This window comes from Aulostomus chinensis, chromosome 8, assembly GCF_037954235.1.
Source record: "Aulostomus chinensis isolate RoL2024-O1b breed Wild chromosome 8, RoL_Achi_v1.0, whole genome shotgun sequence".
Lineage (NCBI taxonomy): Eukaryota > Metazoa > Chordata > Actinopteri > Syngnathiformes > Aulostomidae > Aulostomus > Aulostomus chinensis.
Window position 1 is genome coordinate 25445426 of NC_141327.1, and position 20434 is coordinate 25465859.

At 44.3% G+C, this 20434-nt stretch overlaps 3 protein-coding genes across 6 annotated transcripts in view; all 3 read left to right on the forward strand.

Moving 5' to 3' along the window:
• Nucleotides 1–3841: 3841 nt before the first annotated feature.
• On the forward strand, nt 3842–8217 carry LOC147257776 (ATP synthase F(0) complex subunit k, mitochondrial-like). Of its 2 annotated transcripts, XM_086211942.1 has the most exons (5): nt 3842–3979; nt 4110–4180; nt 7100–7195; nt 7840–7932; nt 8016–8217. In XM_086211942.1, the coding sequence occupies exons 2-5, from the start codon at nt 4112–4114 to the stop codon at nt 8121–8123; spliced, it is 366 nt and encodes a 121-aa protein (XP_086068068.1). In that variant the 5' UTR covers nt 3842–3979; nt 4110–4111; the 3' UTR covers nt 8124–8217. The 2 variants fall into 2 exon arrangements, with proteins under 2 accessions (XP_086068068.1, XP_086068069.1); XM_086211943.1 differs by lacking the exon at nt 7100–7195 and having other exon boundaries at nt 3862–3979.
• A 140-nt stretch (nt 8218–8357) lies between these two features.
• On the forward strand, nt 8358–14139 carry socs1b (suppressor of cytokine signaling 1b). The gene is made up of 4 exons (XM_086211941.1): nt 8358–9709; nt 10859–11295; nt 12308–12495; nt 13132–14139. Exons 2-4 carry the CDS (start codon nt 11032–11034, stop codon nt 13454–13456), a joined length of 777 nt encoding a protein of 258 aa, XP_086068067.1. The 5' UTR covers nt 8358–9709; nt 10859–11031; the 3' UTR covers nt 13457–14139.
• A 1673-nt stretch (nt 14140–15812) lies between these two features.
• The window catches only part of LOC147257778 (uncharacterized), a 34771-nt gene continuing 30149 nt past the window's right edge, over nt 15813–20434 (forward strand). For 2 of the 3 annotated variants that reach the window (XM_086211938.1, XM_086211939.1), the window contains exon 1: nt 15813–16500. In XM_086211938.1, the coding sequence (XP_086068064.1) occupies nt 16407–16500 (94 nt within the window). In that variant the 5' untranslated portion in view covers nt 15813–16406. The remainder of the gene's footprint in view (nt 16501–20434) is intronic. The other variant, XM_086211940.1, reaches the window with a different exon arrangement.

A 20434-nucleotide genomic window follows, 5' to 3' on the forward strand; every position in this document is an offset into this window, starting at 1 on the left:
AGTAGTAGCTGCTCTATCAAATTATTGGCGGGCCACTTCCAGACCAGTTCAGCTGATAATCTGGCCAAATGTCAACTGACACTGGCAAAAGTGAGTCAGAATCAGTCCAGAAGCGACGGCACATGGCAAATTAAAAGTAATTTGTAATTTTATTTTTTATTTGAATACATTTTAGAGGTCCGGGACCACTTTTGAGTCCTGTAATGTGGATTTACTCGACGCTGACTTAAGTCATTCTGGCAGCCATAACGAGACCACACTTCCACTTAAGAGCAGATGTTCGGTAAAGGCCGACTCCATCCACCTGTGTGTTTTAGTGCTGGTCCAAAGTCCCTGATCGAATTTGCAGTGAATCAAATTACATTTAACCCACTGACACACACACACACACACACACACACACACACACACACAAAGAGCTTGGGGCTATGAGACATCATGACTGAATTAGACTGCTATACCCCCCCCCCCCCCCCCCCAGCACCCTGATCCACAGGTTACTGTTCTGTAAGACTGAGCGCTACAATGACGGCCCTATCAGAGAGAACTCTTAGGAGGAGTTGTGGGAATGTCTAGAGACTGTTGTAACTGAATATGAAAATATTTTTCTTACAATTAACATGAATGTGGGATTGTTTCACTGAACCCTATAACACTGACCACATTTTCAATAAAATCTACTGTTAAAGCCAACTTTCTTCAGCATTGGATTATTGTTGTTGTTTGTTTTTTGTACACAATCTTAATTATCTCAGTTACAGATGAGAACGTGGACTCTGATGGACTGGCAACCGGTCCAGGATGTCCCCCACCTCACACCCACTGACAGCGGGGAGCCGCTCCCCGCAACCCTTAAAAGGATAAAACGGCGTCGATGAATGAATGTCGTCATCATCGGCGTCATCCGGTACAACCCGCATCTTCTTTATCCAGCCGTATGCTCAGTAATCCACAAACACTTTGATTGGAGCTAAAAACAAACTAAATAAAACACTTGCAGTTTGGTGCTACCATAAACAGTCAAGCTGGATCAACCGAATGCGCCAGCTGGTCTCGCTCGGGGCTACGGTGAGCTGGCACCCAAACAGAAGGGTTTATGTTTTATTTGATAAAGAAAATGTGGGTTATACCAGACAATGCACATGAGAGTTTACAAACAGACATTCTCAGGCAGCTCCTGTTAGCGAGTCAATGAACGACATTAGCTTTGAGCTCACGAGACGTGGCTGACTCTGACTGCATTTTGTTTTACAGCGGGAAAAAAAGTGTCCTCTTGAGCACAAGGCAGCCATTTCTGAGTATTTGAAAGGTAAAATCCACGTTTTGGATGGAGCGTCACTTTAAGGAAATGAATGAGTGCAAAAGGTAAACAACTGCTTGCTTGCAGCTCTCCCTTAAAGCTTTACACACTCTAAAATAGAGACAGGAACGGTTCTGTGGTCACTGCTAACGCTTTTGAAGAATGTTCCCTCAAAGGTGCATCTGTAACCCTCAAAACTGGAGAGGTGCATATCCTGACTAAAATCTTCTGGCAGTGGCAGTTGTGGGAAAACAGCTGTCGGCACGTGCTTACATTACAGGTTCCACCGTCAGCCTACTCTGTTGCCGCCATCTTGGCTGGAAGGCAGAGGGATCAAACACACACACACACCCCCAGCAAAACGGTTTGTTTCACCGTCAGAATTTGATCCATTGGGCCTGATAACGTTTGGAAATCTAGAAGAGCTGCGTGATTGAATTATTTATCCACATTCAAGTTAGCAGAGGGCTAACCAGAAGTGTTGTGGCTGAGCTGTGTGTCTTGAAGCGCGTCGCCACAGATGCAAACTCCTACTCAACCACTGTGAAATGCAGCGAAATTAACCTGGCGGCGATGAGCTTAATGAGCATTGTGTTAACTTGTCTGGCAAGGTTCTGAATGTAAGGGACGCAGATTTATATGAAAATCTCTCTGCCGCTGTATAGCATCGACCGAGGGGGCAAGCACCATTTCATAATCTTATTATCTATTGTCTAATTTTGGTTTGCATACTGTAGCTTGGATGGTGCTTGTATTGAACAGAAACCCAGGAGACCTCAGAGGACTGCCAGGGTTCTGCTGTGAGCAAATTCCTCCAACAAATGCTTAACACAGGCTAACGTGACCGTGAAAACATACACATATGAATTGTGACAGGAAGCCTTTTACAAATAATCATGCCTGCCTGAAGTATGGCCTCACAGTTCATTTTGGATATTACCAGCAACCCCGGATGAATTCATTCGGCAAATCAGATTAATCATTTCCCCAAAGTCGGCTAACAACTTCTCGGCAGCCCTGAAGTTAATATATAACTATGAGTGAGTGTGAAATCCTGAAACATTTATTAAGAATTAATAATAGCCCCTGTTAACAAGCTCTGACTCCCCTGTGTGCTTAAAGCAAAAAGTCATAGCCTGTGAATGACGGGTCAGCAAGTCTGCATAGTTTGAAACATGCCTGTGTGGTTATAGAACGAATGGGATCAGGATACCTGTGTGTGTGTGTGTGTGTGTGTGTGTGTGTGTGTTATATTTTGGTCAGGTTACAAAAACATAATCAGTGATATCTGTGAATTTCTGTAAACCAGCAAGTACAGTCCATCAATTTGAACGTGAAAGTGGTTCCACTTCTGTCTTTTGAAGATGGTGAGGTGCAGCTACTGTTTATTGTGTCTCTATTCTCGCTGGAACAGTCAGGTTATGTGTAGGAGGTTAAGTGTGAATGACAGAAACAGCAGCCACTTTATTGAACCTGCAATGTTACAGGTTTGACGTGAGAACAGGAGTGTTCATCTGTCCGTGGCTTCCCACAGCTCCCGGCCGTCACTCCACTAATGACACACGCTAGTGGGACTTTGTTTTCCAGGTTGTTATGATGAACATCTGTTGTAAGAAAGAGCAGACTTGGAGATGAAGCTGCAAGGAATGCAAATATGTTTAGTTGGTGTGCACACTTTTGCACTTTAAACCGTGGTGTTACTATTGGAAGTGTAAACTCACACAAAAGAGCTCAGACACCGACTTTCACCTGATCAGGCCCTTGTTTAAACTGCAAGCAGTGTTTAGCCGTTCCATAGAGCCGGAAGCTGCTGCGAAACTTGATAATATTTGGATTTTGCATGAAGGAGCAGACTGATGTGTGCGCTTTGGCATAAACACTAGGACCACATTGGGAAACACGAGTTGTTCATCCTCCGCGTCTCCCTTCGCTTCCCGTCGTCTTCCCATCATCGGCTCTCCAGCGAAGGTGTGAGGTGGTCAAAGCTGAATGGCCGATCATCATCTCACCAACTGCTGCTCATGTGTATATTTTCAAAATCAAAATAGTTCTTAAAAAAATCTGGGTGTTTGCATCTGTTGTCTGTGTAAATGGAGGGTTTAAAACATTTATAGGTTAAAGAGTGACCAGTGAAAGGTTTACAGCAGGTTTTTTTGAACATTTAGAAATATTCTCTGGATTAACCCATAAATAAAATACAAATTGCAACTGTTTTTCCCTACAATTCTTGTAAAGCGTTACTACAGCACCGTAAGGGAAATAGCAGAAATAAGTACAGTGGGTAGATTTGGCATCATATTTCAAGAAAATGGGTCTCAGCCACTTTTATCTTCTTCATGGGGTTTTTCAATCTCTTTCTATTAAAAATGCATAAATTCAGTTCCACATTAAGATGAAGATCCTACTGATATCAATTTTTTAAGACAGCCTGTACCATGTGAATATACAGTATATGCTGCTGGAATCATGCTACCTCGCATCAAACCATGTGGAAGTGTCGCCCTCTGGTGGATGAGCAGCTGAGTGTTTTCGTTCGCCCACTCGGCTGCAGCCTAATGATCAGCATTCTGTATAGAAACCTCTGATTGGTCGGAATGTGTTCCTCGTCATAGCACCAGGAAGTCAATGCATTGGTGTTGTGTAAGTGACCGATTCTCCCTGCACGCCTGCACCTGAACAGTAAGTATTTGTCCCTGAACCTGCAAAAAAAAAAAACGGTGCTGATGTTTTGGGTTTTTTTTTTGGGGGGGGGGGGCTTCATGTGTGAAAAAACAAACCTGTGTAACATTTGCTTGTTAACCGTTTCAAGCAATGCCGATTTCCCCGGTTAAAATCCGCATCCCCCTCACCAGTCTGGGCCATCTTGTCACATCGGTGAAGGTAAGAATCCGCCTCTCCTGCACATTTCCATCATTAAAGTATTAAAACGGAAACTCGATTAAGCGTGAGATCACGAGAGAACTGGTCAAGTACCCTCCCCGAATTGTTCAGGATCGTTTGGTTTTGTAAACACGTCTGTTGTCCCTCTCTTCCCCTCTGATATGCGCCGAATAAACCCGTCAATGTCATTTTCTTGAGTGATAATTTTTAACGACCGTTTAAGGTTTAAGCGTCAGCGATGGACACAAACTTCTAAATTAGTCATTAAATAGAATATTATAGCGTCAGTCATTATGGTTTCTTTCTTTGTTTGTGCCAAAAATCCAAAGCAGCTACGTGATGGTCCATATGTTGCTGGGGTCAGGTGAACTTTGAAGCAAAATTCATGGCTGATTTGTGTTTTATTCCAATTCTCAAGTGCAATGATGAGAAGAGAGACATGAATGAAACTCATCACGCGCTGAATCACTCCATACAGATCGGGGAGAGTGCAGGATATTCGCAGTAGGACACAAATGTTTGTAGAAATTGTATTTATGACTCAGAGAAGAGTTTCAAAAATGTCCATCACATCATCCAGGAACCTTCGTGAATGAAGGTTTACAAAAATACTCTTAGCAAATACTGAAATGTGGGTCTGACATCGTCTGTGCAGAAAAAAACCCACCATAATTACCACATTTTAAGAATGCTACAAACGCTGCCTACTTCATCCTGCAGCAGACTTATCAGGTTACACAAATGTCCAAATATTTGTATGCCTCGAGCGAATCTTCTGGATACGAGATGTCGGTGAAGCTCGATCCAACAAGACAAAAGTCGACTTCCGGCTGGAGAGGGACTTGAACCTGCGCACATTTCAGCTCTCAGCTGCTGGAGGCCTGTCGCTTTTACACCCCTTTGTTGCCCAGTTGGGAATCATTTGTGTGTCTTACTTCAAAGTTTTTTTTAGAGGTTCAGAAGGATTCATAGATTGCTTTTTGTGTGTTTGTCTCTATCCTTTTAGTTTCTGAGTAAAAGAAATTTATTTCCTTCCACTCCCTTTATTCTTGATGCAGGTTTTTTGCAGTACAAAGTCCTGTTTTGTGGCTTATTTCACTTCCTTGCCGGGTTTCTGTTGAACAGCGTAGTGAATGTGCAACAACAACAACAACAAAACAGTTTTTGATCAAGTCAGAAAAAACAGATGTTGCTTTTCAACATGGAGTCCAGCCAACATCCTGTATGTTTTGTTTTTTCCAACCCTATTTTCAGTTTGTCATTACTCAAAATGAAACTACTTGGGATGATTTGCGAAATGATTCAGCCCCCTTGACCTTTTCCACATTTTGTCACGTTGAGACCACAAACGTAAATGTATTTCATTGGAATTTTATGCGAAAGGCCAACACAAAGTGGCACACATTTGTGAAGTAGACAGAAAATTAGACATGATTTTAAATTTCTTTTGTTGTTGTTGTTTACAAATAAAAACTGAACAGTGCAGTATGCAAAAGTATTCAGCCCCCTTTTCCTGATGATGGCTGAATGATCAAATGTTGACCCGATGACTAAACAGAGTCCACCTGTGTGGAATCTAATCTCAGCACAAGAACAGCTGTTCTGTCATGGCCTCACAGGTTGAAGAGAATATTTTGGAGCAAACGGCATCATGAAGTCCAAGGACCACACCGGACTTGCAGGGATTAAGTTGTGGAGAAGTTTTAAAGCAGGGTTAGGCTGTAAAAAGATTTCCCAAGCTTTGAATATCTCATGGAGAACTGCTCAATCCATCATCCGGACATGGAACGAGTACGGCACGACTGCAAACCCACCAAGACGCGGATGTCCACCTAAACTTACAAGCCCAACAAGGAGAGCTCTGACCAGAGATGCAGCCAAGAGGCCTGTTGTGACTCTGCATGAACTGCAGGGACCCACAGCTCCGGTGGTGGACAGAAAACATGCGGAAGAAGCTGCTCTGGTCAGATGAGACCAAAATTGAACTTTCTGGCCTAAATGCACAACTGTGTGTGGCAGAGAAGTCACTCTGCGCATCACTCTGCGCATCACTCTGAACACGGCGTCCCTGCTGTCAGACGTGGTGGTGGCAGCATCAGGCTCCAGGGGTGCTTCTCCCCAGCAGGGGCAGGGAAGAGTTGATGGGAAGGAGCCAAATATAAGGGCACTCTTGGAAGAAAACCAGTCGAGTCTGCAAACGACTTGAGACTGGGGTGGAGGTTCCCCCTCCAGCAGGACAACGCGCCCAACGCCAGGGCTACAGCGGAATGGTTTGAATCAAAACGCCATTCATGGGTTGAAACGGCCCAGTCAGAGTCCAGACCTAAATCCAGTCAAGAATCTGTGGCAAGATCTCAAAACTCTCATTCACCATCTAATCTGACTGAGCTTGAGCTGTAATACAAAGCCTCTGTCTCTACCTGTGTGAAGCTGGGAGAGACAAACCCCAAAGGACTTGCAAAAGGCGGTTCCACAAGGCATTGACTCAGAGGGCCGAGTACTTTTGCACACCGCACTTTTCAGTTTTTTTTATTTATAACAAAAAAATAAATTAAAAATCATCTACTTCACAAATGTGGGCCTCCCACGTAAAATTCCAACAAGATACATTTGTTTGTGGTCTTAACGTGACAAAACGTGGAGAAGTTCAAGGGGGATGAATATTTTTGCAAGCCATCCTGAGCAGTTTCATTCTGAGTAATGATTGATAAACCCAAAATAGGGTTGGAAAAAAAACAAAACTTACAGGGTTTCCTTTCCATCGAAGGCAACGACGCACAAGAACGAGAGCAGCCTCGTCAGCACTGTGCTGTCACTCCTCGCCTCCGGCTCTCTTCATGCAAATCTAAGGTTCATTGTGTGAATTATTTCTCCCCTCACATGAATACTGATGTCATGCTTTCACTTCATGTAAATCAGATATTCCAGATGATGGGTACTTGGCTTCTTGGGACTGAAATGAAATGCTTGCAAGAAAGTGAAAGTTTGAAGTATTTACTCTTATACAAGGTAGAGGTAAGACTGGATCTCAGTGTTTGGTGATTTTAGTTTGGTTGTTTTTTTTTTTTTTTGTTGGTTTTTTTTGGCCTCGACAATATAAATGGCAGTATGGTCGCGCAAGTAAGAGTATTGAAGCCTCTAGAAAGATCAACGTTGATCCTGACCACCGTCAAGTAGGGCGCAGTGCTAATTAATTTGACAATGAAGTCAAGATGCTCGTCTCCTTACGACAAGTTGCAGCGTGCTTGTATTTCTCATATCCAGTCTTGGCTTGAGACCAGTTTCTGTCCCACTGGTGCCTCGAAATGAAGCACGTCGTTCATGTTCCAACAATCCTGTTATCGTTTCACATTCGCTATGAGGGAACAGTGTTGCAAGTATCGCTGACCGCTGATTCGTCTTTTTTTTTTTCCGTTATTGTTGCCCTAAATGTTTTTCTTCTCTTATATCGTCACTACTACCATTTTTTTTAATATCTTGTAATGCACACTGGGTTTACTTGCAAGGAAAAGTTGGTGAAAGAATGTTGGTTTTGTGAATTTGCTTATGAAATCATGACAAGTTGCACAATAATGAAAACAATGACGGCTGGCGAATGCACTTCCCCTTGTTTCATTTGCTGCATTGGCGTGTTTGGGATTTTTCTTCTGTGCTTTCAGACGCAGTTGTTTGGCATCAAAGCCCCGGATCCCACCGAACTGACTGGTCTGAAAAAATACTTCAACAGCTACACTCTGAAGGGTCGCCGGAATGTGCGTGAAATCCCTTTATGTTCCCATTTAGTTGAGGTTGATCCGCATCCATCGCTAACGCGTCCTCCTCTGCTCTCTTTCAGTGTGTTTTGGCTACTTATGGGATCTTAGCTGCAGCAGCAGTGGCCTATTCCGTGCACAGACGAAACAAAAAAGAGAATCAGACAGCCGAGACAGACGGACCGCAGTAGTATTTTATTCTCGGAAGATGTGACGCTACCTCTGAGTCTGTTATGAACTGAAGTTATGAGCTGCAACCTTTGGCAATAAACTTTATCAACATCCTGCGAGTCGTCGTTCATTCAGCGATAACAATGGATGTGTCTGTGTGTGGGGAAGGATTCTTTCCTGATGAGGAAACATTTTTACCTCTGACAGATGCAAACATCCTTGAACTGCTTGTTTGTCTGACAGCAGATTTACTGAAAATCTGATGTGGTGATTTCCGCCGAACACGTTGGAGGGGTGAGGAAGACCAACCCAGTAGGTTAAAGGGCTGCTCCACTTGGCAATGAAAGCGCCTTCCGTCTTTTTACATCGTGTTTGGTGGAGTGATGGGCTTTGTTTTTAATGTATGCAGCTATTGAACGTGGCGGATGCTTGCCTTGAAAACTTGTGTTAACCCTAAACGGTAAACCTGCTGCATTGTTTCTTTGATGACTTTCATTTTATATCATCAGGCTTTTGTCAGTTTCATTTTACAGTTCATGCAAGAGAAAAAAAAAATTGGTTAGAAAATTCTCTTTCTCTCTTGTGAACCAGACATAAGGAAGACTTCCTGGCTAACTTTTCTGTAAGGAAACCTATCAAGAATCTAGATATGATCTTCTTAGCATTAATTAATTAGGTGATATTCACCTAATTAATTAATTAATTAATTAATTAATTAGGTGATATTCACCTATTTTATCATACACTTTTGCACACTGAGGTACCTTGTGTGACATAGTTGTGTCATGGGGTACTGTTTGGTAAGAGATATACTTTCGCACTGGATGTATGTTTGTATTGTGGCGGCAGCATGGGTGTTGGCCGGAAACAAGTTTCTCACTTCTGAGACAAAAACGTTAATCTTCATCTTGATCCGTAAACTGGTGTGCCAAGCTGAAACCAGTGCCGAGTGATGCAACAACCCTGGGACTCGTCCTCCCATGAGGAGGTCCAGTGTTTACTGACTGATGAGATATTGATTCTGTTTTCATGGGCAACATGGAAGCTGTAACAGTTACTGAGTGATGCAACATAGGACTCAAAAGGGAGGAAGCAGCTGCTGTGTTTTTTTCTAGTTGTACTTTGTATGTCTCGCTCAATCATGGAGGTTTTGATAGACAGGGGCCATGGCCTGGGTTTGACAGAAACAGATGAGAGGTAAACGTCCGAGTGTGATGGAAAGATCATTTAAAAACGCTGATATGAGACGCACAGTAGAGCACAAAAATGCAGCCTGCTTCGGGGAAATCACGTGATATGCAAGCAGCGCGTATCTGAAAGTGAAAGTCAACCGTGGATCACCTGCGTGCGTGCGCGTGTTCGCAGGGATGTGCATGCATGCGGGGGGCGTGCATACGCGTGTGTGTGTGTGTGTGTGTTTGAATATAAAGCAGTGTTTCCACAGGTGTGAATTAGAGTGAGCCTTTCCTCGTTTTGTTCCCTCCCTGCAAGCCCTGCCCCGAACATAGTGAAGTCTAAAGCGAAAGTAATTCGTCCTGAGGATGAGCTGATATCTTCTGCAAGGACGCAACGCCAATTGACAGAGGAAGACTGTTCTGTACTTGAGGTAATGTGGCACTTCTTTATGTTTAATTAGACAACCCCAACCGCCTTGAATTTAATTCCGTGTATTAGAGAAGTGCTCCTTCGCTGCTGAAGTGTGAAGTGTATTTAGAGATTAATTAAACCTTTTTAGACAGGCGTATGGCTGAATGCCCTCTCCTGTGCTCTGCTAGGGACTTCTGTTGTTGTTCTTTTAAATTGTGCATGTTTTATTTATTTATTTATTTTAAACTGTTGTATGGCGACCTTGAGTGCCTTGAAAGGCGCCTTATAAATAAAATGTATTATTATTATTATTATTATTATTATTATTATTATTATTATTAAACAGTTTTAATTGTCCATTGGATGTGAGCAACCGCTAATTTTTATTTCAATGTGCGCTGCACGTCATGGCTTTCCTTGTTGCGTCACACATTTTAAATATGTAAGAAAAAGATTGCTTAGCTGATTAGCAATCTTTTTCTTACATATTTAAAATGACGGGGGGTCTCTGTCCTTGTCTATGGTTTTTTTTTTTTGTCGATATTTTCTTTTTTCGTGACACTGCAGGGCTTAGACGTTGAAACGTCTTTACTGCAGAGCTGAAAGCAAACTAAGTCTCTTGGTTTATTTTTGAGGAAGCCATGGGTAATCAATGACAGTTTACTGCACTCTTATTGCGCGGCTAGAAAAGGAAAAAAAACCCTACTCCACCTACAACTACTGTAAAAACTAATTACTCGCATTGAAAGCAAAATTTAAACTAAATTGTGGCAGCTCTGAACTACAAACCTGAGATGCTGAATAAACAGAGAATACTGACAGTCCAGGTTTTACTGATAAGTGAAGATGTCTGTGCAGCATGTTTTACCTGTTCAGTGGTGTTTACACACACTGCCGTTTTAAGTAATCCTGAGACTGACAAGCTGAATTTGTGAGCAAGCCTGGGAAACTGAAAGACTTCTTGTGACTTCACAACAAGTCCATTCTTCCCAGTCATTGATGCATGTTAGGTTTACGGTCACTGCTGCTGATTCTCACTTGCGCACACAATTTCCAGTGTTGCAAAAGTGTGCGGGAAAACTCAAAATGGGAGGCTAATTACCTCCGTTTCCTTGCAGTGAATCATAGAATGTGATGGTATTCATTTTTGTGTCTTCCTCTTCTCCAGTCCTTCCAGCGCCAGCCCCTCAAGGAATAGATGAGCGTAATTCAGCCTCCACCCTTAACGCTGGTGATTTGATTAACATCTCAAATAACATGGAGTGTCAAAGCAGCTGAGCGGTTGATGAGCCACCAAACAGAACCCAGGAATGGAGGATCTCCCAGTGAACACGGGGGGACATGGTGCAAGTGGTGGCCTCAAGGAGGATTTTCCATGGTAGGATGGTTAGAGACAATCCTGATGGAGCAAATAGCCCAAAGGAGAATAGCTCAGCTGAGACGCAGAATCAGAGTCAGACATCTGAAAAACCAGAAGAACCTGAACGTGCCCCGAGCCCACAGAGGCCAAAAGCAAAGAGCAAAGAGCCCACAGAGAGAGAATCGGGTCTGCTGTTCTGGAAAAAATTCCAGATCTCAGAGGAGGAACTTGAGACCTGGTGTCCGGTTAGTCTCTTCTTTGTTCACCTCTTTGTTCATGTCACATCACCAGATCTTGGTTATTAGAGGAGTCTGTTGAGGTTACGGTTCCTTCAGTTAATATAAATTTAATTCTGTGCAACTTTTAAGTAGTTGTTTCCTTATGAACTTTTTTTGTTTGTTTTTTTCAGAAAGATCCAACAAATGATTTTATTGTAGGTTATTGGGAAATGTAGTTTTAATGCACGTTGTTGCTCCACCTAGCCTGTTTTTCATAATATTGAAAATGAAAATCAGATGTGAGCGTGTTTTACTGCTGCCCACCTGAGGCTGTTTTTGATAAGAACAGAGGTTATCTTTATTGAATTCTTAAAATGAAACAAACCCACTTTTTCTAAGTGATAAAACTTCAAAAAGTTAATTCATCTTTGAACTCTGAATGTTTGGAACTTCTGTAATTTCTTGAGGGGAGGAAAAAAAAAAAAAATTCCCGTCTCTGGTTCTGGAACAAGCAGACGATTCTTTTACGGGTCCGTTTCTTTTTTACTTATGTAGCACGTAACCATGCACATGTCAACTCAGAAGGCTTCTCAGATAAAGTAACACAAGAAAAGCAGATGATAAAAGTGCTTAGAAAAGCAGAGTAAAAGCATCACGAGCGAAATAATCTTTTCTTTTTTTTTTAATCATGCAATCAGTGAGCGAGAGAGTGAAGCTCGTTGTCGTGGCGACGTTGTTGACCTCTACAGTTAAACAAAAGGAAACCATGTTGTTGATTGACAGACAGCCAGAATAATTGAAGCAAAAGAGAGCATTTCTGCAGAAGTGAAAGTGTTTGGTTGTGACGTTCTTATCTCACAGCTGTGTGACATCAATTTAACTGGGGTTATTTGACAGTCATTCTCTCTAAATCTCAGAATATTTGTCGTTTGTATTTTGTTTCGAAAACCTGACAAGTGAACACGTGAGCTGAAGTGCCTGACAAAAACAGTTCAGTCTCCCACTCATTTGTCGTTCCTACCACCTGTGGGCGCTGTAGCCGGTGGATGGGACAGACGCCGGGAGCTTTCCCACACACTTCCGTCCATTCAGGAGCATCGAAGAGTACAAACTGGTGAGGGAAACCCACCAGCAGCTCCAGCATAGCGGTTATTACTGGGGACCCATGACCATGGAGGAGGCGCACAAAACACTGTCGCACACGCCCCTGGGAACCTTCCTCATCAGGTGATCTATGGCTTCATTTTCAGGTTCTGTTTTGTCCTTGCTGCTCTCTTCCACGCTGATGTCAGCAGTATTTAACCAGTTGAGTGAAGATTTTAGGGAAATAGAGGTTGCACAACGTGTTAAAAACTAAAATGAGATCTCTAAAATATTGATTTGTACGTGGTATTTGATATACAGTACAACTTTGAGCTGTATTGATCAGGATTTGTGAGCAGCTGAGGATGAATCACCTTTTATCACAACGTGCAATATGATAAATGATAATGTAGTTTTAGTTGTGTGATAACACGTAAGTACACTTGTCACCCGTACAGAATTTACAATGTATTGCCATGTATGTTAATGTCCTGGCATGTACAGTTGAAGGTACTGACTCTTAAAATTGACACCTTTTATTAACTTGTGAAGAATTGATGAAGTCGAGTGTCGACATTCTCATTTTGGTGTGGTTGTGATGATGTTACCCTTTAAATCCAAAATTTCTGATGATCCTCTTCTTGACCTGTCTTTCTAATTTGAAAAAAAACCAAAACCTCTTCAAAAAGGTCTTTGACATCATCAACCCGTGCGATTCCCCTCTCTTGTCTGAACTGACGCGTGCAGGAAGTGACTGTTTTTGTTGCGTTGATGTTGCAGGGACAGCGGCCAGCCAGATGTTTTCTTCACTCTGAGCTACCAAAGCGACGACTTCCCGACGAGTGTGCGCGTGGTCCTGAGCAACCTGAACTTCAGTTTGTACGGCAGCCACAAGACATTCGCTTCGCTCTTCGCTCTGCTGGCTTACTACAGCAGCTCATCCTGCAAGCTGACAGCGCCGTATCGCAAGCAGCGGCCGGAGCGCCTGAAGCAGATTTGCAGAAGAGCTCTGATCCAGACACTTGGAGCAGGAAAATTAAATGACTTACATGGACTCAGCAGCGAACTGAAAGACTATATTCATGCCTATCCTCACTCTGTTTAACATGTGTGAGTGTGTTTAATGTTTTCGTCGCCAAAGTTTGAATATTTGATATAAATATGTAAAGGCCAATATTTGCACACATCAAAATGATTGGTTTTACAGGGCAGCTCTTGCAATATTTAATGACGGACGTATCACAAATCTTTCATATGTCAGTAGGTTTACAAACAATCTCGTAGACTCCTGTAGGTCTGCTGCACCTTGCATTTTTGTCCACTAAAGTGCAGAATTTTCACTTTCAAAAATGCACTTGTATTTTTCTCCACTAGGGGGAGCACATCATCTTTCTGTTGGCAGGAGGAAAAAGGCTGTTCACTTTTCCTCTGTGTGTGTGTGTGTGTGTGTGTGTGTGTGTGTGTGTGTGTGTGTGTGTGTGTGTGTGTGTGTGTGTGTGTGTGTGTGAGCAGAGAGCAGCCATGTTCACTGTCATCGAGTTCGTTATCTCACGCAGCGAAGGCAAATATAATGGTGTCACTGTTTTGATCCGGTTATTGTGTTGGCGATGATTGGTCACCTCTAAATGAACCAACTCTGACAGCTGAATGTTTTTGTTTTTGTTTTGTTTTTATCTGTTTTAAGTGAACACAAAACAGGGTTATTTCACCACAAACTCATGCAATGGTTGAACGTTTAAAGATCATACTGTCAGGTGACACGGCTGTACGGTGGTGCAGTGGTCAGCACTGTGGCCTCACAGCAAGAAGGTTCCGTGTTTGAGTCCCGGCTCGGGGACGGGATCTTTCTGTGTGAGTCTGCATGTTCTCCCTGTTCCTGTGTGGGTTCTCTCTGGTACTCCAGCTTCCTCCCACAGTCCAAAGACATCAAGAGGGGACGAGGCTAAGTAGAACTTGAATGGTAACAAATTACCTTTTGAGGTTGTTGCCTGCATTGCAATGCTGTCTCTTCTGCAAAGCATACAAACTCGGCGCAGATTGGAAAATGTCTGACCGCGAATGCAGCGAAGGAGGATGGAGTTTTTGGTGAGTCTGGAAGGGAGCCGAAGAAGCTACAGACAAAGCCTGACAGGCGGCACAGTGACAAAATCAGGATGTGACAGGAAGGTCGCGTGACGCTGAGATGATGCGGGTTGCCTTTTTCACACTGCAGCTGAGTCGCTAAACACCCGGGTCACTTGGCGAGTCAGTCGACGCAGGTTGAAATGCTGAGGCTACCCTTTCAGAGTGCCGAAAAATCTGCGTCGACCCGCGTTTTTGCTGTAGTGCGAAAGGGGCTTTAGAGTTCCTGGGGCCCCTCAGCTTACTTGTGGCCTGGGCCCCCTTATCTGTTAAGTCCGGCCCTGCATGAAGCTAATTGTCATCCTCTCAGCCTCTGTGAGACCGCTGTTATTTCTCTGCCATTGTGTTACTCTACACACGCGCACAAAAAAAAAGCATCTATAGTCAAAAGTTTTCATACCAAGCCTTTATGTCATCTGTTCCACTTCCTGTCCTAAATCTGACAGGCACTGGCCCCTTTCGCCTAAATTAGCGCTGCACATGGGACACATGCACTTCCCCTCTCCTCAGACGGTCTCTGTTTCATTAACCTTAAACATGTTAGCGAAGCCTCCGTCACATATTCAGAAATATCAACGCCAAGGAGAATTTAAGCCGCGCTCACGCAACCTCAGGAAACACTGGCAAGACATAAGATCCACAGTTGATGGAACATCTGCGCTTCAGTCCAAACATTCAGTGCCAAATTCACTGCAGTCATGATGTTGGATCTCTCAAATGCTTTTATCAAAATTTCCACACTGCAGCCTCACGTCTCTTAATTTCCAGATGTGTAAAATCATGAACACACAACAGAGGCACAGCAGCAAAACCCGAGTTATCGTTCTAAGAACATGAACCAGTGTATCATGTTATTACCGTTCAGATCCTCACGGCCTCAGAAACTGAGAAATGAGCTCACACGTCAGAAAATAAGAGGAGGAAATTCTGTTGTGTCGTAAAACTTTTGTCCATGTTTCTACATTTTAAGCACCTGTTTGAATATAAAACTAGGAAGTGATTTAAGTTAAGGAGTAACATTTTGTAAAGACTATTTCTAATGTAGGAGGATACAAGGAAACACGCTGCAGTAGTCGAGTGGACTCAAGTGCAACCGAAAGGCCTGGCAGTGTCTTGATTCCGGTGACTGAGATCCAATCAAAGACGAATTAAGCAAAGTGAATCAGGAAGCTGTCTGTCCCATGGGCTTGTGGACCCTGCCTCCCCTACTCTCGCGCGCGGCGTGCACCTGCATGCACGCGCAGGAGTACTACTGCGATATCAAACGACCCCCCCTTTTTTTTTATTACTTGTAACGACCTCGCGAACGCATGGGGGATTAATAACAACTGGCGTGGCGCGCGCGCATGCAGCGTGCGTTTATGTAACGCGCGTGTAAGTAGCGTGTGTACATAGGCAATCTGTGCTGGTGTGTATGTGTGCGTCAACCCGCGCGCGCGCTCGCGCGCGCTGGAGGTGGCGCAGGCTTGTCCATCAACGCCGCGGCCGGCGACAGCGGTCACACGGCTCGTGCGTTTGAGCGGTCGGAGGACTCGTGAGATTTTTGGCGGAGCGAATTTGACCCAGTGTAGAGGAGGGCGCTCGAGCTCCACCGTATTCACGCGCGACACGCACGTAGACCCGGTGAAATCGTCACGCGGATAGAATCTGGCATCTGCGCGGCCAGAGAGCATCCCGAGAGAGCGCGGTCCGGTCGGCGGTGGTCGTTGTGGGTCGGCAGCACCGCGCGGTTTGGAGGCAGAGCGGGACCTGCGCTGGACCCCCGGACGAATCGGAGCATCCCAGTCCCGGCATCATCCACTATCTCTCCGCGCCTCAGCTCCAGCGGGAGGCCCGGAGCGGCAGGCAGGATGTAGCAGCGGATTAACGGAGGAGAGAGGGGCGCTCAGAGGAAGAGAGCGGGACCGAGCGGACAGAGGCGGGACGGAGGGGACATGGGGAAGGACCAGGAGCTGCTCCAGGCCGTGAAGACCGAGGACTTGCTGACAGCTCAGCGGATCCTACAGAGACCTCGGCCAGGGAAAGCCAGTTAGTATCCCTCCATCCATCTCTCTCTCTCTCTCTCTCTCTCTCTCACACACACACACACACACACACACACACTCGTCATTACCAGGTCAGGACAGTACAGGATAAATCCGATGTGATGCCGTATATCCTGAATGCAGTGTGTGTGAGTGTGTGTGTGTGCGCGCGCGCGTGTGTGTGCGTGCCTGCCTGTGCTAATGTTGTGACGATGAATGTGATAGTGATGACGTTGCACATGTGTGAGAATGTATTAACAGACGAGAAATGTCTCTAGATTGTCTCCACTCGTAAAGTGAGGTGTTCGTTTGCATGAATGCACAAAAATACGTGTGTGTGCAAGCCAAGACAGGGGGTGTGTTTTAGTGTGTGTGCATGTGAGACAAGATGTGTATATATGTGAGAGTGAGGTGGATGAAATGCATGAAGGTCTTACACTGCTCTCGGGACAGGGCGATTATTGGTGTGTGAAGATGCCAGATGTTAGTGGTGATAATGTGATGATCATAAGTGCACACGTGCAGACGTTTGCGTGCGTGTGCCCAACTGAAAAGTGCACGTGTGCGTGTGCATGACGTGGCGTCAGCTGGGACTTGAGGTGATAATTAGATTTCAATTACAGCCTTGAAACAGCTCTCCTCCTCTCCCATTTCATCAGCAGCTCCTCGTGAAGCCTCTACTCTTAGTTTGTCTCCTCACCCCTTGCTTCCTCCTCACCTCTCCTGTTCCCTCACTTCTTCCTCCCTCCTGTTGCCTCCTGTCCCCCCCCGCCTCTCTTTTCCTCTTCTCCTCTCATCTCCTTCCAAATGTTTCCACTTTTCGTGTTTTCTCGCCCGCCTATCTCTTCCTCTCCTCTCCTCTTCTCATCCTTGTCCTCTCCTCTCCTCTCCTCATCCTTGTCCTCTCCTCTCCTCTCCTCATCCTTGTCCTCCCCATTTCCTCGTCCTCTCCTCTTGTGCATATTTGTCTCTGAACATTCCAGCATTGCCGTGGAAAAGAAAAATGCTTCTCCTCAAATGCCAGAACGGATCAGCTCTGAGTGCTCAGTCCACTGTGCACTGACAAAGAGGAAGGGGGAGGTGGGTGAGAGAGAGAGAGAGAGAGAGAGAGATGAGGGGTGTGACGGTTAGAAAGGGGAGGAAAAGGAGGGCAGCAGGAACGAAACGTGACATTATGGATGGGGGGTTAAGAGACAGGAAATGATGACGGAGGTTAAAGGGTGACTTATGGAGGGTGTGTGTGTGACGTGACATGAAAGCAGGTTTAGGTTTGAATAATTAAACAGTTTCTCTGCAGGAGATTCTCTGCCCTCGCACCCCTTCAACACTCGTGACGACAGGCGGCAACACACACATACACGCACCAACACGCTGACACATTAGGTGTTAGTCACATGAATTTTTAACTGTATTCTAATGATGTTGAGAGCGCTGCCGTACGAGGTGAGAGGGAACTGCAGGAGTGGCTGTTTGCAGAGATGTCAAAATTGGGTGTAGGTAATTAAAGGTGCTATGTGTGAGAAATGGCCAACAGTCAAATTCATTCATGCTCCACTCTGAACAAATAGGGGGCAGCACTTTTCCCACAACTGGTCAATCCACTATTTGTATATTCACTTTGTCTTAAGTTTACAATAAGTTAAAGGCGCAACACTTGCCAACCGTTTCTCCTCGGAAACTGACTCTTAAGTTTGTGTCCTGTGCAAAAAATGATGGCATCAGATTTGTCTGGACACAACAAATCTAATGCCATCAATTTTTCAAGTAACAGTGTGGACAGAAAAAAAAGATCTGATTGTAGATAAATCTCATCCAAGAAACAAGTCAGATTTGCCCAGACAGGCGGCTAGCTTCCAGTCTCAGTGTGGTGTCTGTCTATAACTTATGTCATAGTTTGCTCAGCTTTTTGTTTTTTTAGCAAGTCTGTAGTAGCACAAACTCAAATACAGCAGGTGAAGTACAAGCGGTACTTAATTTCTCTCTTCAATAACAAAAAAAGGTAATCACAGTTATACATTACAAACAACATCTTGATTTGGGTGTTCAATGTGTTGCCATTTTGATGAGTGTATCTACACCTGAAACCGCCTCCATCTCTCCATCACCCGCGTATGGCGTAGGTGACATCACATGCTCTCACACATTTTTTTCTCAATTGGAGACTTTGCTCTCTCACCTGGGTATGCTCTTAGATCCCAAAATCAAGCACAGATTCAGGGGAGGAATTCAGGGGAGGAATAAGTCAGTCCATCATACCTTCAAACACAAATTCAATCGGCACATTTCTGAAAACGGTGCAACACAAACACTGGCATCCCTACCTAACAGTATGGAGTTCAGCACCCATTCTGATGAAAGGGAAGATCCCAACCGTCCAAACAAGGTGAGATCTTGGGTCTTTGCACGTCAAAGTGCCTCTGGCCAGCACTAATTTTTCATCCTCTCGTGCTGGACTGAAGGCAGACGGGTGACTCATGTGATACAGAGTGCTTTCACAAGGCGGGGCAGGTCAGCACTTGGGGGTTAGCATGCTAACAACATCCAGTATCTCTGCAACACAAATGTGTGGATGTCTGACAAAATATCAAAACAGGTTTTTCTTTGCATCCCTTTTTTAGTTGATGAAAGTTTTGAAGTAGAATGTTTGCACAGAGTGTATTTAAAGCATCAGTTTGTAAGGAGACTATTTCATGCGCACCAGTCTAACAAGGGTACTTATCTGGAAGTTGAATATAAAGTACTAGCTTGTTGAGATCAGCCACACTTTGTACCTTTAAAGGACCCAGAGTGTCCAGTCCTTATCACTGGGGGACAGTGGAGCTTTTGTTCCTATACTTCTGCAAGTAATTAACCTCGGTGCCTTTTTAATCATCAACAACTGGATACGCAGTTATTTCAAACTTTTTTTGTGTGTAACAGATTTAAATAACTTTTTCTACTGAAAAATGAAGAATGTGTGAATGTAATAAATTGAAAATACGGTTATATCTATTTTTAATATTGCGTAGCATTACAGCAACATGCATAATCAAATAGCTCATGTTGTACTTGCACCTTAGAGTACAAGATATATACAGTGTTTTAAATATTAACAGTGATAAGAGGCACAAGTAGGCTATGAAAAAAGTGGCCGAGACCCCAGAGGGTTACGGTAATAAAAGCTATTCTGGCTGAAAGCATTTTCCCCTTGTCCACAGCTCATAAAGAGTATCTTCTCTGTAACAAGGACACGTTAACATGATAAAACAATCCGTTGTCACATAATATTTTCATGTGAGTATGTGATAAAATGCTTTGAGTGATTAAAATAGTTTCAGCGTAGCAGATTGCTAACTTTGCAGATTCAGGGAATCATGGACTCGTTCAAAACGTCAATGATTACGGAGAGCACATCCATCCATCCATCCATCCATCCATCTTCTACCGCTTATCCTGTGAAGGGTCGCTGGGGGGGGGGGGGGGGGGCTGGAGCCTATCCCAGCAGCCTTTGGGCGAGAGGCGGGGTTCACCCTGGACGGGTCGCCAGTCCATCACAGGGCCAACACATAGAGACAGACAACCATTCACACTCACAGTCACGCCTACGGTCAATTTAGAGTATCAATCAGCCTCGTCCCCTCTTGATGTCTTTGGACTGTGGGAGGAAGCTGGAGTACCCAGAGAGAACCCACACAGGGACAGGGAGAACATGGAGACTCCACACAGAAAGATCCCGTGCCCGAGCAGGCGCTCGAACCCAGAACCTTCTTGCTGTGCTAACCACTGCACCACCGTGCCGCCCTCTGAATTTCTAAAAATGCATCCCTGCAGCGCTCCGTCATGATTAACTGCTTAAGGACCCACACCTGGGCCACTTGCACATCTGTTTGCTTCCATATTTGAGAATGTGAGGCTTCTCCTGTGCTATAGGAGTAAAATGTTTTGTTTTTTGTTTTTTT

Bases quoted from the DNA above. Each gene is read 5' to 3' on its own strand.
- LOC147257776 (XM_086211942.1), top strand. From the start codon at position 4,112: ATGCCGATTTCCCCGGTTAAAATCCGCATCCCCCTCACCAGTCTGGGC. The intron at 4,181-7,099 runs GTAAGAATCCGC...CATGTAAATCAG, and splicing joins ATCTTGTCACATCGGTGAAG to ATATTCCAGATGATGGGTAC. The intron at 7,196-7,839 runs GTAAGACTGGAT...CTGTGCTTTCAG, and splicing joins TACTCTTATACAAGGTAGAG to ACGCAGTTGTTTGGCATCAA.
- socs1b (XM_086211941.1), top strand. From the start codon at position 11,032: ATGGTGCAAGTGGTGGCCTCAAGGAGGATTTTCCATGGTAGGATGGTT. The intron at 11,296-12,307 runs GTTAGTCTCTTC...TGGGCGCTGTAG, and splicing joins AACTTGAGACCTGGTGTCCG to CCGGTGGATGGGACAGACGC. The intron at 12,496-13,131 runs GTGATCTATGGC...TTGATGTTGCAG, and splicing joins CTGGGAACCTTCCTCATCAG to GGACAGCGGCCAGCCAGATG.